The 16,375-nt window shown below is 43.8% G+C and overlaps 1 protein-coding gene across 2 annotated transcripts in view; it reads left to right on the top strand.

Annotated features, from left to right (window-relative positions):
* MYO1D (myosin ID) overlaps window positions 1-16,375 on the top strand; it is a 172,306-nt gene that overhangs the window by 50,325 nt on the left and 105,606 nt on the right. For both annotated transcript variants that reach the window (XM_066631402.1, XM_066631401.1), the window contains exons 12-14: window positions 4,702-4,772; window positions 7,136-7,210; window positions 7,299-7,431. In XM_066631402.1, the coding sequence (XP_066487499.1) occupies window positions 4,702-4,772; window positions 7,136-7,210; window positions 7,299-7,431 (279 nt within the window). The remainder of the gene's footprint in view (window positions 1-4,701; window positions 4,773-7,135; window positions 7,211-7,298; window positions 7,432-16,375) is intronic.

The raw sequence follows: 16,375 nt of genomic DNA, 5'->3' as shown, positions 1-16,375 counted from the left end.
CATGATGGTGTGTTCTTCCCCACCATCACCACGCATACTCCACTGACTCTTAGAGGTGATGGCAGGAGAGAGCCCAATGTGGTTGTGTGACTGGAAAACTGGGAGAAGCTGACATGCAGAGGCAGTTTCAGAACATATTCTTTGCAGGAGTTGCATTATGCAGTATTCTGTTTTGTTTTATTTCTCTGTTGTTCCAATATATTATAAAATAAACAGTATAAAATGTTTTAATCTGCTTTCCCCTTGTTGCTGAAGTGGCTAACCAATAGTTAAAGACATTAGTGATGATGGTGATGGTGATGATGGAATGAGATCAATTTTGACCTAGAAGATCCAGGTTCGAATCCCCCCTCAGCCATGAAGCTTCCTGGGTGACCTTGGGCCAGTCACTTTCTCTCAGCCTCACCTACCTCACAGGTTTGTTGTGAGGACAAAGGGAGGGGAGCAGCTGTGTACACCGCCTGAGCTCTTTGGAGGAAGGGCAGTATAAAAATGTGAAAAATAAAGAAATAATATCCATGTACAGCAAATCCAACATAACAGTAAAGCAATTAATAAGCAGTGGGTACTAAACTGAGAAGGTGAAACAAACAAGTTTTTAACCCTTGCTGGGAGGTCAGTGAGGAGGAAGAAGGTCCCAATGATAGAGGGAGGGAATTCTATAACTGTGACACCACCATGGAAAAAGCCCTGCCCCTGTTGCTACTAACCAAGCTTCAGCCAGTGGTGGCACATGTTTGAGAGCCTCCCCAGATGACCTTCGGGACTGGCCATTTTTTACTGTTTGACCACTGAGAAATATTCAGTACTCTGGGGCACTTTTAATTTTATTGAGGAAGGACTCCTGCAGAACCCTCTCTCTGGTGAGAACCTTGATCATCTGAAGGCAGGCAACATGCAGCTGTTCTAAACCACTCTTGCCACATGTACTTGTGAACCTCAGATATGATGGTAATTTCCACCTCCTTCTCTGTATAGCCTCCTTTTCCCAATGGCTCCTCTGCATAGTGAGGCCATTTACACCAACTAAATAAACCTTTGGAATTTTCTCATAGTTGTAAAAAAGATAAAAATTCTTGAATTTGTTATCTTGAAGTGAGTGCCTAAGTAACACTGGTCATAGCTTCAATGGTACTAGTGTGAATGGTCACAACCTGACCATCTATATGAGGACAATCATGTTTCTACCTAGTATTGTGGTCAATATCTTTGGTCTCCTGTCTTAAGTTTTGGTTTTGAGAATTGTCTCTTCTTCTGACAGTACCAAAAGCAAACTTCAGTTGGCTACTGTTCGGAGTTGGGTGTGTGCTTTGTTTATGCAGTCCTCTGAGACAAGTGGGTCTGTATAGGGAGATTTCTAGACCAGAAGACAGATTGGAATCTGTGCTGAGTGGGCACATTCACTTCTGGACTTGAAGCAGTTGGCAAAAAATTGCTCATGTGGGTAGTTCAGCTTTTTCTTGGCAGGGCTGAGGGACAGAAACTTTGAGTGCTTGCTTCATTTTGTTTGTACATTAAAGGTGAGTTCCATGGATTCTCTGAGTGCTCTTGGATCCTCATTGTATATGTTTCATGGTGCCATCATAAACCATTGTTTCTAAACATTTTTTCCTACCATTATTTGGAATATTGATATTGTTGGCTGTAGAAACAAACAGAATGGAACACTAAGCTGCTCTCTCCTTAGGCTTATTAATCATAGTGCTCGGTGCCAAGTCAAGATGACATTGCATCTCCCAGGTATCTTGATGCCTTCCCAGAAGCAACAACAGAGACTGCAGATGTTAAACCTGGGTTTCTGAAGAGCATCAAGGACCATGTGCTGATAGACTGTGGAAATAGCCATCTCTGAGCTTTGCAGTTAATGCTTCACTGCTCCTCTATGAAGCGTGTTGGGTTCCGCATCAGGGAGGATAAGCTCTGAGGGGCTACTCTGCCCTACATACTAGTGTCCTAGTTTATAGATTGTCTATCCAGTATGCTGCTGTTGGCTTGGTTTTCTGTATGGCAAAATTCATACAGCATAGGAAAATCTTTATTCTGTACAAAATTGATTTAATTTGGATGATCAGAGGTTTCTTCTGTGTTGCCTGATGATGAATCCTGATGTCTGCATTACTCTGATCATGGTGGGCGGTGCATAATGTGCCTTTCTATTTTGAGTCCCCCCCCCCATATGAGTATAAGTACTGCATCACCCATTACAATTTTCCTACATCAATAATTTCTCTGTAGAGGTTAGAGTTCAGTTTACCATAGTTTTGTCAAGTGAGGCATGAGCATGTATTGTAGCACAAGTAAACTTGGCAGGCGACTGTGTGACTTACCGCAACATGTGGCATACCTGCATGTCTCTTCCCACATGGAGATAACCATGTCAATTTCATGTCGAGAAGAAGCAGGCTAGAAGGAAGCTCAGAACTCTTCTTCCACCTACCACTTTCCTTAACAGTCCTCCATCCCCCTTTCTGCTAGCCAGGGTAACTTCGTGTCTTGTAGCTTGACTGGGAGAAAGGGGAGGTAGAGAGGAAAGCGGATTGCAGGGAAAGGGTGGAGCAAACCCTTCCTCTTTGCTTCCCTACTGCCACTTCACAGCTGTTTGCTGCTGACCCAGGTCTGCAACTGAGTCTGTAGTTCAGACATGTTAGCTAGTTGCATTTGGCTAAATCAGCTGAGTACATCTCTGATACTAGCTATTGTGCATGAGAATGCTTAGAAAACTGGTGTTCAAGGAGACAAGACAAGAACACAGAAAATATGGTGGCCAGGAGGAAATTATGGGCCTGCTGCCTTCTTTTGCAAGGGGAAACACTGGATGAGCTAAAATTGCTTAAGAATATAAGAAGAGTGCTGTTGGATCAGGCCGAAGGTCCATCTAGTACAGCTTCCTGTATCTCACAGTGGCCCACCAAATGCCTCAGGGGCACACAAGAAAACAGAAGACCTGCAGTCTTTTGCTACTCGCTTGTACCTGGTGTTTATGCTTCTGTATAGCAACAGAAGAAAATGTAGAACACCAGCAGTCAGCATGGTTATGTCAAAAAAACAAAAAACACCAAACCAACACAGTTTTTTCGTATGATTAAGTAACATTTTTACTCAACATATTCACTCATTTCTAATTCACAACCATGGTCTTCTCACCCAAATATATGTCAAATTGTTGAATTATTGCAGGCCATGAAAACCTACGAACATATATAAGGGGACAATTGTTTGTTGAATACTTGAATTTCAGTTAAGGCTTTTGATGTTGTAGTGTTTTTCCACAAGTGCATTTCCTGAGATGGAAATACATAATGTCTTAATTGGACAAAGTGTATGGGAAGAATTCAATGCTCACTCCTTTTTACATCATATTTTAAGGATCTGTAGTAATGGGCATAGGAAAAGAGGCCTTAAATTATCACTAGCTGGAAGAGGAGACAGTAATGAACTTGGCAGATCCTAGGGGCCCTTCTGACTGTGCTGCCACCAGTAGAGGTGAGCAGAGTGGCGGCTAGAAGTAGGGCCTTCTTGGGTGGCTCCTCATCTGTAGAATTCCATTAAATTGGTGGGCCTTAATTCTGGTAGACTTGCCTAAGATTGCATAAATATGTCCCATGTGCTGTACTGTATTCTCACCCAAGTAACTTTTTGGCTCTGACTTTGGCTTTTCTTGTATCTACATGACCGTTGCAAGTTCCTGACATTGCTTAGCATGGGATATTGTCTAGCATGTGGTGAATGTTTGATACAAGCATTTTTCTTGGTTATTACGTCAGCTTTACAACTAGGAAGATTAAAATGTAGTTTTGCTTGGACTGAGCTGCTTTCCATGTCAGACATGTGAAATATTCTGTTCATGTTCACTTGGTTTTTCTCTTCCTATGAAAAAACTTGCTTGCAGTGCAATCGTATCTTGTGCTGAAACAGGCAGGCCAGGAGGCCTGTGCTGTATCCAGCGCAAGTTAGAGCCCCAAAGTGGGTCAGCCAAAGGTAAGGGGAAACTCTTCCACTTACCCCCAGGTAAGCCACTGCAGCCTCAATGGGTCTCCTTGGATTTGCACCACCTTTGGATGTGGCATTAAGTCGGAGGAGAGAGGAGCGACTTGGAACTGCTTTGCACTGCTCAGGAACAGGGGCTAGGATCCGGCATATCTGCCAGGTCCCAATTTCACCTCCCTTCTGCCTCCTCCCCAGAGCCTTGCATTGACCAAGCTTGGCCAACACAAGGCTCCCCCCGTGAAGTCAGTGCGGAGGCTGAATTCAGCCTCTGCGGACCGGTGTGTGTCCCTGTACCGTCCCAGCCAACTCCTGAGGAGTCGGCTGCTTTATGGCTTTATGGCATGTTTGCAACCCTCCTGGACCGGCTCAAGGGACTTGCACTAGCCCACGTGTACCTTAGCGTTTGATTATGACATTGTACAAAGGATTAATAAAAGGAACAGATGGCAGTCAAGAACTTTCTCTAATTTTTATTTTTTTGTAAAAACAAAACAAAACACTATTACTAAGTCTAAAAGAAAAGGTTGACTTGTTCTGTAGATTGTCTGACTGTTTATAAATACCTTACATAAGAATAGCATTATGAAAGAGATCCTACAGCCAAACCTGTAGATGCAATAATAGCTATAGAGCTCACCTAGGTCCATAACTTAAAAGCAGTTTTGCTTTTCAGTGACTGTTCTTTAACATTGACATCTTAACAATTTTTTTAAGCTCTGTGCCATGGACAAAAACCTGGAATTCGACAGAGACTTCCGGATTAAGCACTATGCTGGAGATGTTATGTAAGTATGTGGTTTCTGCACTTGCTGTTCTAGTACCTATTAATACACTCTCATACAAATTTTTTTCAACTGTACCACTTTTCCTTTGTGCCTGTTGAGTTATGGTCCAGAATAGTCTCCACCATATTTGCTTTCTGCAGAGTCCAGGGAGACAGCTGAAATGATGCCACTCTGATGTCATTTTAGTTAGCAGTGCTTGTAAATTGTACCATAGAATAAGGGAAGCAATGTGTGAATGTTTTCTCCCCATCAGTTGTTATTGTTCCATTGGTTTTCTTCCTTCTGAACCCAAATAAGGTATTACTAGCAGTTCATTGTAGTGTGTTTCCAGGTAGGAAGGAGTCATTGCTCAGTAGGAGAGCACATACTTTGCACACATAAAGTCCAAGAATTAAGCCCTGGCATTTTCAGTTCAAAGGAGCTTAGGTAGCAGGACTGGAAAAGATCTCTCCTGAGACCTTTGAAAGCTACTGCTACCACCAGTCAGCTTCGAGTCAGTCCTGTGCTAGATGGACCATTGATCTGACTCTGTCTAGGCAGCTTCCTATATTCATATGTCTTGCATAATCTGCTGCTAGAAATCACATGGGGGAGAGGCAGAATACTCCCCTTATCTTGTGATCTGTCATACTTTGTTCTTGTTTAATGCTCTGCTTCTAGGTTATCTTATGGAAAAGCTTGAATCTGATTAGAGAGTCACATACCTTCTCATAATTGATATGGGTGGAGGTCTTACACCATCCTACTGTCTAAAACAGAACTATCTCTAGATTTCCTTTATTGGAGTTTTGTTTTCCAAATAAATTATTAAATCTGTCTTACTGCACCAGTACACAGTTTATGTGGACCTCTTATTAACGTCTTTCCAAACAGAAGAGGAACCTTCCATAATCCCAGAAACCATTCATTCCACCATTCTGTCTCAAGAAACGGGGGGGGGGGGGGTGGTTTGGCATACTAGTGCATTGGAGAAGTAGTGTAGCTAAACTTGCAGCAAAAGATCACAAATTTCAAAGGAGGATGTGAATGTGATTGAGAAATGTATGAAGATAAATTCAGGATAAGAACAGAAAAAAGGAAAAAAACAATCTAGCAAGGGGACTCAACTGTCTCTTGTAATAACCGTCTCTGCTCTTGCAACCTGACACAAAGGCAGCCAAAACATAACCATCCATGGATAAAAAAAGGAACGTGCCTGAACATAGGTAATCACTCAGGTCTGCTGAGTTTAGAAGTTTTCTCAAAAACCTCAAGGGGGCAAACCACCCCAAAAATATGAGACTGACCCCCCCCCCTTTTCACTACTCTGAACTTTTCATTTGTTGGTTGGGAATGCATGGATGATAGGGAGAGAGACCTGATTGCTAGAGAGGCTTTATGGTGCTTATGTTATTTCCTACTTGGAAATGGGTGGGCCAGCAGAAGAACTCTTCCCTCCCCTGCTTTTGAGATGCATTGGAAAGCTGCAGGGAGAGGGAAAGGAGAAGGTTGTGGGGAAAGAGAGTGAAAGAGTCATAATGGAAACATGAGTACTACAACCATGGTGTATGCATTAAATAATTACTCTGAAGTAAGCTCCATAGAGTCCAGTACAACCTATTCCAAAGAAGATGTGTTTTGTGCAACATTTTGTTGTGGGACCCTCTTATATAAGCACAATAGCTAGCTGCATGTGATGGAATAATTCAGGGGTACCTGCCTAAGTGCACAAGTCTGGGCACACTGCTACCAAAGTGATAAGATTGGAATGCAAACTGAGTGCATTCCAGAATTATTTGCAATGCTACAGAAGGTTCTGAAACACACACATGAACTGTGCCAAGGACACACTTACCCTACCTACTGTAGGTACAGACTTGAATTTTACTCTGGATTCAAGAACTTTTCTGGGCAGGGATGGTCCAAGGTGATCTGCTGCCTGAGGCTGTGCCTGCCATGTGTGTGCACTCTCTCCAGAAAACCTGGGCAGAAGGTGGTAATCCAGCACCTTACCTCCTCATCTCACTCCTTCCTTGTGTGAAGCAAGGAAATAGACTGATGAAACTCCATCTCACAGTTAGTGCTCTTGTCCCTAATGGTGATCTTACTAACTGTTCATGGTGCACTTAGTAAATTCTGATTTAACCCACTAGTAGCACAGTAGTTTGTGTGCTTCTAATGATGAGAGTATTTCGGATGTTGTCCCTTGCTGCTTGGCAGTGTATGTAGAGTCATAGTTTTGAAACCACCTGCACAAGACTACTGGTTCCCTTGGTTCCAGACATGGAAATCTCTTCACGACCTGTACATTGGCCTGTTACGTTCCTGTTGTCATGGATAATTCAGTGCAGTTAACTTTGTGTGTGCTCTCTTTCATTTACTAGCTACTCAGTCACTGGCTTTATTGATAAAAACAAGGACACTTTATTTCAAGATTTCAAGCGCCTGATGTATAACAGGTAGGAACAAAGATTTAATGATCCAAGTAGTTCTTAATCTTCTGACCAAATAATACTGAGTTCTTAATTTATTTCTCTGGCTTCATAGCTCCAACCCTGTGCTGAAAAAGATGTGGCCAGAAGGCAAACTGAGCATCACAGAGGTGACGAAACGACCATTGACTGCTGCTACCCTTTTCAAGAATTCTATGATTGCTTTAGTGGATAACTTGGCATCTAAGGTAAAAAGATTTGTCTAAATGCCAGCTTTGCTATTTGTACATAACTTTACTATTAACAGAATGCTTCTAATCAATGTAGTTCTCAACTATCAAATGATAACACAGTGTAGAATTCCAAGACACATTTTGCATGCAAAATGTAGTAAAGGCATTAATCCTTCTGCCAGCACTGAAGCAAGTCATTATTATTCCCATTTCTGCTAATGGAGAAACCAAGGTTGAGGTGGTAAGTGCTCTGGGATCTGACCCTAAGATCCAGCAGCGAGTTTCAAAAATAGGGCAGCGTCAAATTTGCCTAGAAGCCTTGCCCCTTAATTGAAGATGTGGTGTGGTTGGTTGTTGTGACCTCAATAAGAATTAAATGTTCTCTGCACATGTTTGGGGCATTGCATTATTTGTTCTTTCATGTATTCTAAAACTTAAGTGTGACACCAAAACTGATTTCAGAGTGGAGCCCTGTTAGCAAAACCCTCTCAATTCGGCCATGCCATATTTCATTACTAGTCATTAATACTGGGAATTACCTCTGCTTTCTGATTACTGGCTAGCAGCATTTGCTATACACAAACACCGTAGTGTGAGCCTCTTAAAACCTTAGTGTCCACTAAATGTAATTCTCATAACCAGGTCTTAATAGGCTGCTTAGAGGTTAGTATCTGGCTAGAGAGATGCAGCTGTTGAGGAGAAATATAGGTCAGTGGGCTAAAAGGAAAATATTGCTGAGTAAGCTTTTTCAGCAGGAAATGGTTACATTTACTGGGATTATGGTACAGGAGCACTTAAACTGAACAATTTCTGAGCAGCAGCTTAGATCATATGGGCCATTTCATATTCACAAATCTCCTCTCAGGGTCACAAAACTGCTGACTTACACCAGACATAAGGCTTCACTACCCCCATTAAAGGGTTTTCCCCAAGAGTCAGTTAACCCCTGACCTTTGTTTTGGTAGGAAAAATTAGTTCCCAGACACCTGAATTAGATCTGCTCTTCCCCTGTGACCTCTGCAGAGATGTAGAAGATCTTGATTTGCTCATTTGCTGGTCTCTTGGTGAAATATTTTATGGATTGCTTTAGCTCTGCTTGCTACAGCATCTCATTGGAAGCTGGAATACAGGACTTTACATCTTGGTTTGATGTATTAGAACAGTGGTTCTCAAACTGGTAGATCATGACCCACCAGTTTGTGTAAAGCTTCCCCTGTCCCTTTAAGGGGCAGGGGAAGAGGGGAGGCAGCGATGCAATCCCCAGGATTGCATCAGTAAGGGGGGTGGGGGGGGTGCTTTCGCTTACTGTGGGCTTGGTCAAGCAGCAGGGGGTGCAGGGAGCCCTGCTCAGCAATCTACAGGACACCCCGAGGCTTGTTGTTGAGAAACAGCATGTACAAACCACCTCCTGGTTGCAATGCGAAACTGGAAGTGGCTTGCATGTACTGTTTCTGAACATTCCAAGACTTCCGGGAGCCTTGCAGGGGAGCCTTGCGTAGCCCTCCACAACTCCTGCTACTTGCCCAAGCCCACAGTAAGTGAAAGCACCCGCTCGCTCCCCTTAGGGATGCAATCCTGGGGAACATGTTGCTGCCCCAGCCCCTCCCCCGCAGACTTACTTAGTAAATCCCCCTAAAAGTTTGAGAACCACTGTTTTAGAAGATTGTTCGCAGGTTTCAATCTACATAACTGCAAGTCCCTTGCAAAGCAGAGGCTATAAACAAGCAGGGTGTTTTCAGAGCAAAATTTATAAGCATTGGCCTTGCCAAGAACCATCTGCTTCCAGAGGGGCTGCCATTTCATTGGTTTTCTTTCTCAGCTTAGATTCTACTTTGCTTTCCTAATCTGGAGACTTCAGGTGGCACTTTCCTTCCTCAAATCTCCATGTCTTTTAAAAAGAGAGAATAGAGTTTGAGTTTCATGCATAGTTTTTTAGTGCTTCAGGGACAATCATGTTTAAAGCTGACACAAGCAATTGCAGTTTACCTTATTCTCATGTAATGGGTGAGTTCATATTCCTGAGATTACTGCAGGGGTGTCCAAAGTTTTTGGCAGGAGGGCCATTGGGGGCCAGGAAAAAAAAATAATTTACATTTCAAAGTTGAATAAATTTACATAAATGAATATACTGGAGATGGAACTTGTATGAATGAATGAAGGTCTTGCAATAGTCCAAGGCCTATAAAAGGCCTTGCACAAAACAAGGCCGGCCTTTCCTTCACTGCTGCTGCTGCATCACAGACATGAAAAGGCAAGCAGTGGAGGGAGCCCTCATCCCACAGCTCACACAAGAGGTTGAACAGTTGCCGTCACACTGAGAGCAGTTGCGTTGGGCCAGCATGGGCTCCAGTAAGTCTTTGGAGGGCCAGAGGCTCATTGGATATTGGGGGCTCCCTGTGGGCCAGATTGGGAGTCCTTGAGGGCCGCAGATAGCCCCTGGGCTGGGATTTGGGCATCCCTGCTCTAGTGGTCCAATCCTTTGAGCCACTTATGGCAGCCAGACGTAGAGGTTGATTGCCATAAGTCAACTTGGAATGGTGCAAACATCACACTTCGGTAATGAGCTATGGAGCTGTTGGCAAAAATGACTGGCGGTTCTGTGCTTGTGCCATGACTACCTAGATGCTGTGCTGGTGCAGGTAAGGGAGCAATTGGTGGGCTGTTTGGGAAGGAACAGAGCATGGAGTTAGCTGACTAGGGAGAGGCGGTGGGAGGGAGTGGTTTTGGGCAGACGTTTTGCAAACAGGATTCTGTCTTTCTTCCCTGCCCAGATTTCCCGCCTTCCTCTCCTCAGACATATACCAGCAAAATAATTGGTATATGTCTGAGGAGACTGTTAGTGAACCTGCAGTCTACTAGAAGGTAAGTAAAAAATATTGTTACTTATCTCTCGCTGGTCGTCTGATTGTCCTCCCCCAACATTGCATGCAGTGGTGCTCCATCAGCATGGCTGCTTGGTGAAAGGTGGGGGGGTATAGAATTGGGCCAAGGTATTGTTCCCCGTATCCCATGGCTTGTTCTTAAATGACTTCATGGATTAGGCTAAATGTCAGGTAGCCTGTTGAAATGGCCATTTAAACACAAATGTAGTGTTTAATGAGTTATCTACTACTTCACCTCATTCTGGGATGGGGAGGTGGGGTTGGCTAGACCTTCCTGTAAAGCAACCATTTTCAACCACTGTGCCATGAATGGTCTGCAGGTGTGGCATGGGAGTTTGGTGGAGGGTCATTTATTAGTAGAGCCATTGGGGGATGTGACTCCCCACCAACAGCATGGTGTGCCTTGTCAACTGTCAAAAAACTGACAGTTTTAGTACCTTGTCAGTGTGCCATGAGATGAAAAAGGTTGAAAATCACTGCTGTAAAGGTTTGGGCAGCCCAATCCTAAAGCCAGTGGCTCCACTAGTGCCACAGTGCCAAAATGCCTACTGCTACATCCAGTGGCACTGCCAAGGCTGCCAGAGGTCTCCTTTTCCCGTGAGTAAAGCCTCAAGCCCTGCAATCAGACTTAGCAAGTCTGCTATTTTGCTGGTGCAAACTTGAGAGACTCGGTGTTGGGCCTTCCAGCAAGACATGGAGTTCAGGACCTGGTGGAGCAGGGCTCTGCCGGTCCTGCCCCCCTTCCACCTCAGTTCCTCCCCCCTCCTTCCCCCCACCCTAGAACACCTCTCCCTGCCCCTGAGGCTCCCACTGCCGCCCAGAGCTCTTGCCTAACTCCCGGTAGCATCTGGCTGGCGCTAGACTCAGTACCAGCACTGACTCCACACAGGGTGTTACAGACATGCTTTATGGCACACTCACGATACCCAGTGCTGGCGCTGGCCCAGGTTATGATTGGGCCTTGAGATGGAAAGCATTGGCAATATGTTCCTATCTGTTACGAAGCCATATTGGTTGTGCAAAGTCCCCACTTCTATGCAAGTTTCCTTAAGATGAGGCCAGAATGCTGTTTACTTGTTCTGTAATCTGGATTTTCCTGGCAGAGCCTGCTTATTAAGGTTATTATACTTTTAAAGAAAAGAGTTCTCAAAATGGTTTTATATACTGTTTGTGATATGCTATGTTTGAGTGCAGAATTAACCAGTATCCTGTTCTTCATTATGGAGGAGGGAACAGTCATCTTAGGTTCTCTGTTGGTGTCAATAGGTACAAATTTACTTATGAGGTCTCTTGTGCTGTCTTACATTTACATAGGGAAGTAGGACTTTAGAAGACTAATAGGATCTGGACTAAACTGACCCTTGATCCTCCCCCCCACAGCACTTATCTAGAACTACTTGTTCTGCCCCTTATGCCAGTTGAGTTAAAATAGTATTTAAACTGGCTTAGGCCCAAATCCTAACCAATTTTCCAGACCTGGCATAGCTGTGCCAATGGGGCATGTGCTGCATCCTGTAGTTGGGTGGAATGTTTGTTCCCTTACCTCGGAGCTCATTGCCCTTATGTTGTTGCTGGAAAGTGGGTTAGGATTGTGCCCTTAAAGTTTTGGTTTTTTTAATTGTAACTTTCCTATGCGGAGTTACATCTGTGTAAGGGATTTAGTAGCAATCTTATCCTTGTCCAGTTGATACTTAACAGAAAGGATAGGATTGCCTTGTAACCACTTAATCCCATGCACACCAAGACATGAGCAACGCTTTCAGCTGTTTCCCCACCCACCCTTGCAAGAACAGTGGTTCTGTCACAGAACACTTTTTATGCTTCAAACAAATGGAATTTAAAAGGTGAGGTGCTCTTCAGGAGAAGAAAATGACTACTATACACACACAGAGGGTTGGATTATCAAATCCATGCCACAAACCATGTGGCAGTGAGTGTGGGAGGAGTCTATGGTGATTTAACTTTGCTCACCTCAAAATATGACCTCTGTTAAAAATTACTTGCTGACTGTGGTTCTAGAGCTATTTTGTGTTGTGTGAGAGATCCCAAACCATATAAGCCAATGTGTTTGAGGAGGGAGTAAAAAGGAGAATGGGAAGTAAACTGACTTGAAGAGTCTACTATGCATTCCTAGCATTAATTGACTGCATTCGAGCAACTAATGCCTTGTAGGCAAATGCAAAATGCCCTGTAAAGCAGCAATAACAAGGGCCTAAAGTCTTGATTTGAAGGCCAAGGAGCAAAGATACCCAGGGAAAAATGACAAATACAAAACTTTAGGTAGTCCCAAGAGGGCTTCTTGCTGCGCAGCATGCAACAATGGTTCTATCTTGATCATGTGAGGTTTTCATGCTAGCCTTAATGAAGAAGGGTTGCTGAGTCCTTTGCACCAGCAATTTGCACAGTTGCACCTGATCCTTTGGAAACCTTTAGGAACTTTATGGTTATTAAGCTAGTATATTGAAGACCTGAGTTTCATTGGGGGATAGGTTGGGCTTTGGTTGCATTGAATGTTCTTGTATGAGGGAAACCTGGTATCATCTACTAAACCCTAATAAAAATGCCATTTTTTTAAAAAAAAGAGATGTGAAATAGCTTAACTTTTTCCTTTTTCTTTGTTATCAATATTGAAGGTTTTCTTTATGTCACGAACAGTTGCAAACAAATATATAAAGAATATGAAGTGAAGAATTAGGGATGAGAAGGAGGATAGGTACCAGTAGGCTTCCATTCTGTTGCACAGAAATGCTTCAAAAATAGATGGAAGTTTTCAGACCATGAAGAGAAAAAAAAGATGTTGAATAAAAACTTTTGGTTGATGCTGTTAGTGATTCAGTATTGTAGATTGCTGAGTGGATATTTTTCATTTAGTTTCTCCAACTGGTCTTTAGACTTGACTTCTCCTTTCTCCGTACAAATAACCAGGGCATGTATTCAGTCTAAGGTTTATAAGTTAATGGAAAATCAATTTCCATTGGAGCAGGTTCAGCCCAAGACCTCCTGGCGCGTGAGGTGGCATGGCAAATGCTGCCTCTTACTTGATGATCTGCCAGTCTCTGCTCCACTCACTCTCCAGTGTGCTAGCTCAGCACTCTCCTCCCCTCCACATTTCTTCTTCCTCTCTGCTCCCCTTCTTTTCTAATTCAGGGAGTGGAAGGAAGAGGAGGAGCAATGGAGACAAGAGAGATGGGTACTGGCTATCAGTCTGCCTGAGATAGCCACTTCAGTTAATCTAATGGATGGATTGACCCTGTAAGGAGCCAGCAACAGAGTTCACATGTTCAAACCACAGAGCAGTACTGATGTGGAAGCTTTTATAGGGTGTCTTAATGGGCCAATTCATGCTTAAGAGGGTTCTTTACTGGTTTGGCCGATTGCTAATTCTCGCCTGTTATGTCCATGGCGGGACCCTACCTTCCCCCTCCCCCCCCCGGTGTCTTAGTGCTAAATTTTGAGAGGCGTGCGCTATACTCAACTTACCCCTCTGGGGTAGAGACCACAGAGAGCGCTTGCTAGCCCAAGTCGATTTATTCTTGTGAGCACTTTAACATTCGGGTCCTTTTTGTGTCACAGGGCCTGGTACAGAGTCTAGTATTTCAACACAAGTTCTGCCATCCCATGGCTGGGCAGTGGTGCCATGATCTTATGGTCCTAGGCTGAAGTGGAAGTGGCAGTGGGAGGTCCTCATGGGGTTGGGTCCCTCATTGGAGGGATCTCTCCCCTTTTCCCCTTGGCTGGGCAGTGTCTGGACTGCTGGGGTCTCTCCCTTTGGAGGTCTGCCAAAGTGCCCCCTTGCTGGGGTGTCTTCTCAGGCTAGGGGAGGCTCCCTGACTGCCCCTGGGATCTCCTGCTTTCCTCAACTTCCCTCTCACAACGGGGGCAAAGCATTTGATGGAGGGGCAATTCCCACCCACCCCCAAGGTAAGAAACAGGTAGAGGCAAAGCCATGGGGTTGGCTGGAGCTTTCTCAGGCCACCTCCTGAGAAAGAGTGACCCCTTCCTACAACTGCCAGGCTCCTTATGAACCCAGCAGCCAGCCCAACTGGCCCCACCCCTTCTGGCCAGGCTCTACTCTCAGGGAGTAGAACAGAGATCTCAGGCTCTACTCTCAGGGAGACCCCCCACCAACCTGGGGGCTGGATCCAGGCAGTACTTGCTCAGCTCCCTACTCCCATGGAGCCCCTTGCACCCAAGAAAACTCACACCTCCAGTCCCAGGCGACACCATCCTAAGGCATATCTGGATGATGTTGTGTGCTTCAAATGGAATCTCTACCTAATATCTTTCTGGCTCCAGGTTCCAGGCCTGTTGTAGGTTTGACTTGTGACATAGTGCAGAAATGATTGTTCACTTCTCAGATTCTTCCTAATGCTTAACCTCAATCCATCTATTTCTAGTTTTTCTTTGCTTGTTGCAGTATCCTGTGTGTGGGTAATGTGGATGATTTGTTTCCTTTTTGTCTGCAGTTTTATTTTGTGGCTTGCCTATTTGGGAAGAATGAAACATGATGCCACCTAGCTGGCAGAGTAATAAGCCTGCATTAGAATGTTCATACCAAGATATCAATGAATTTGTAATCATAAAAAATATGTCCAAAACCTTCATTCAGAGGCCTTCCTCTTATTTTCAGTGTTTGCATAACCAATGCAGGGTCAGAACAATAGCATTTCTACACTTGGGCACAATAAGAGCTAAATCTACTCTTTCCCCTTTCTCTGTCATCTCTGGGGAATTTTGTGCCCCAGTTTCTCATTAAACAGAATGAGTGCTTCAGGAAATAAAAGATAAGAGGCAGTTCCCATACACCTTTCTAAATCATGTCTTTGGACTGATTTATATTCCTGCCATGTGTAATGGAGTGTGGCTGATAAATACTAAATCCTTATAGCTGCCTCTTGAGGCTTTGGTCTTGTCTCAAAAGATCACTGGGGATCTTTCATTTTCCTCCTTTTTAAAAATGTGTCTTTGGCTGACAGTGTAGTGAGTGATGAACCATTGTGAGACCGAGATTTTACTCCTTAGAGACCTTCCTTGTTTGTTTGTTCATCTTTCATGTGCTAGCTGAACATGCTCCCTTCCTCTCGTGGCTTCACTTGAATCTGTTGTAAATCAAGCTTTGTCAGAATGCTTAAATCCATCACTTAATAAACCCGATATCTAGTTGAATGTTTTCTTAATATGCTACCTCAGCTGGCATGAAGTACAGGGGTGCTTAAACACTGACATATCAAGATTCTCATGATAAAAAAAATGTTGACGCATCCCCAAATGCACATTGTTCTTTGTTCCATACATTGTTACCCACACATGACAATGTGCTCTCTTTCATTTTTCTAGAAGTCTATGCATAGTGCACCATGTGTCATGGCCAAAGCTGCCAAGAAATTGTTCAATAGAGAATATGGCATAACCCCTTAGAGCACCTAGGGACAAAAGCAGATTATAGGATTTGCAAGGAAACGCAGCATTCAAAGAGTGCAGGAGCAAGCATGTATAAAGCCTGTGAACATTTCAGTGAGCATCCCTTGCCCAAACACCATTATGGAAAATTGATCTGACCAACCAGGGTTTGTCCTGTGTTTAGAAAAAAAAGAGAGAGTAATTCTAGCAACTCAGTGAACACTGCCAATGAATTGTGAGCTGCCATCTTTCATTCCCTGAATTGTTTCCAGCTCTTGGTTCACAGAGATTTCCCCCCCACAAAATTTATGGGCTGCATGACATGTCTTGCATTGATTTCATCCTTTTGAAAAGACAAGATGCAAAATTGTGCGCATATAAACTTTGCAAACAGGAAGCTGGAAAGTTCAAAGTATACCTTATTCTATCTGTCCCACAAAATTAAGGGACTTGACCAGCTCCAGGTGGACTGGGTATACACAACTGGGTATAGCCTGAAGTCTGCCAAAACTGTTTTCTGGCTTTCCAATCTAATCCCATGTTGGCCAGATGACAGTGCAGACATCTTGTTGAGGAAGGGGAAGAGCTGCCATCCACCATCATAACAACAGCAGGATTGTTTTTACGCTGTAAAAGTCTTGTGGAAATCCTTAATCTTGATGTGTGTTGAGCTTTGG

The sequence above is a fragment of the Tiliqua scincoides genome, chromosome 5 (genome assembly GCF_035046505.1).
Source record: "Tiliqua scincoides isolate rTilSci1 chromosome 5, rTilSci1.hap2, whole genome shotgun sequence".
Lineage (NCBI taxonomy): Eukaryota > Metazoa > Chordata > Lepidosauria > Squamata > Scincidae > Tiliqua > Tiliqua scincoides.
Note: the sequence above shows the minus strand (reverse complement) of the source record. Positions and strands in the feature narration are given on the sequence as shown.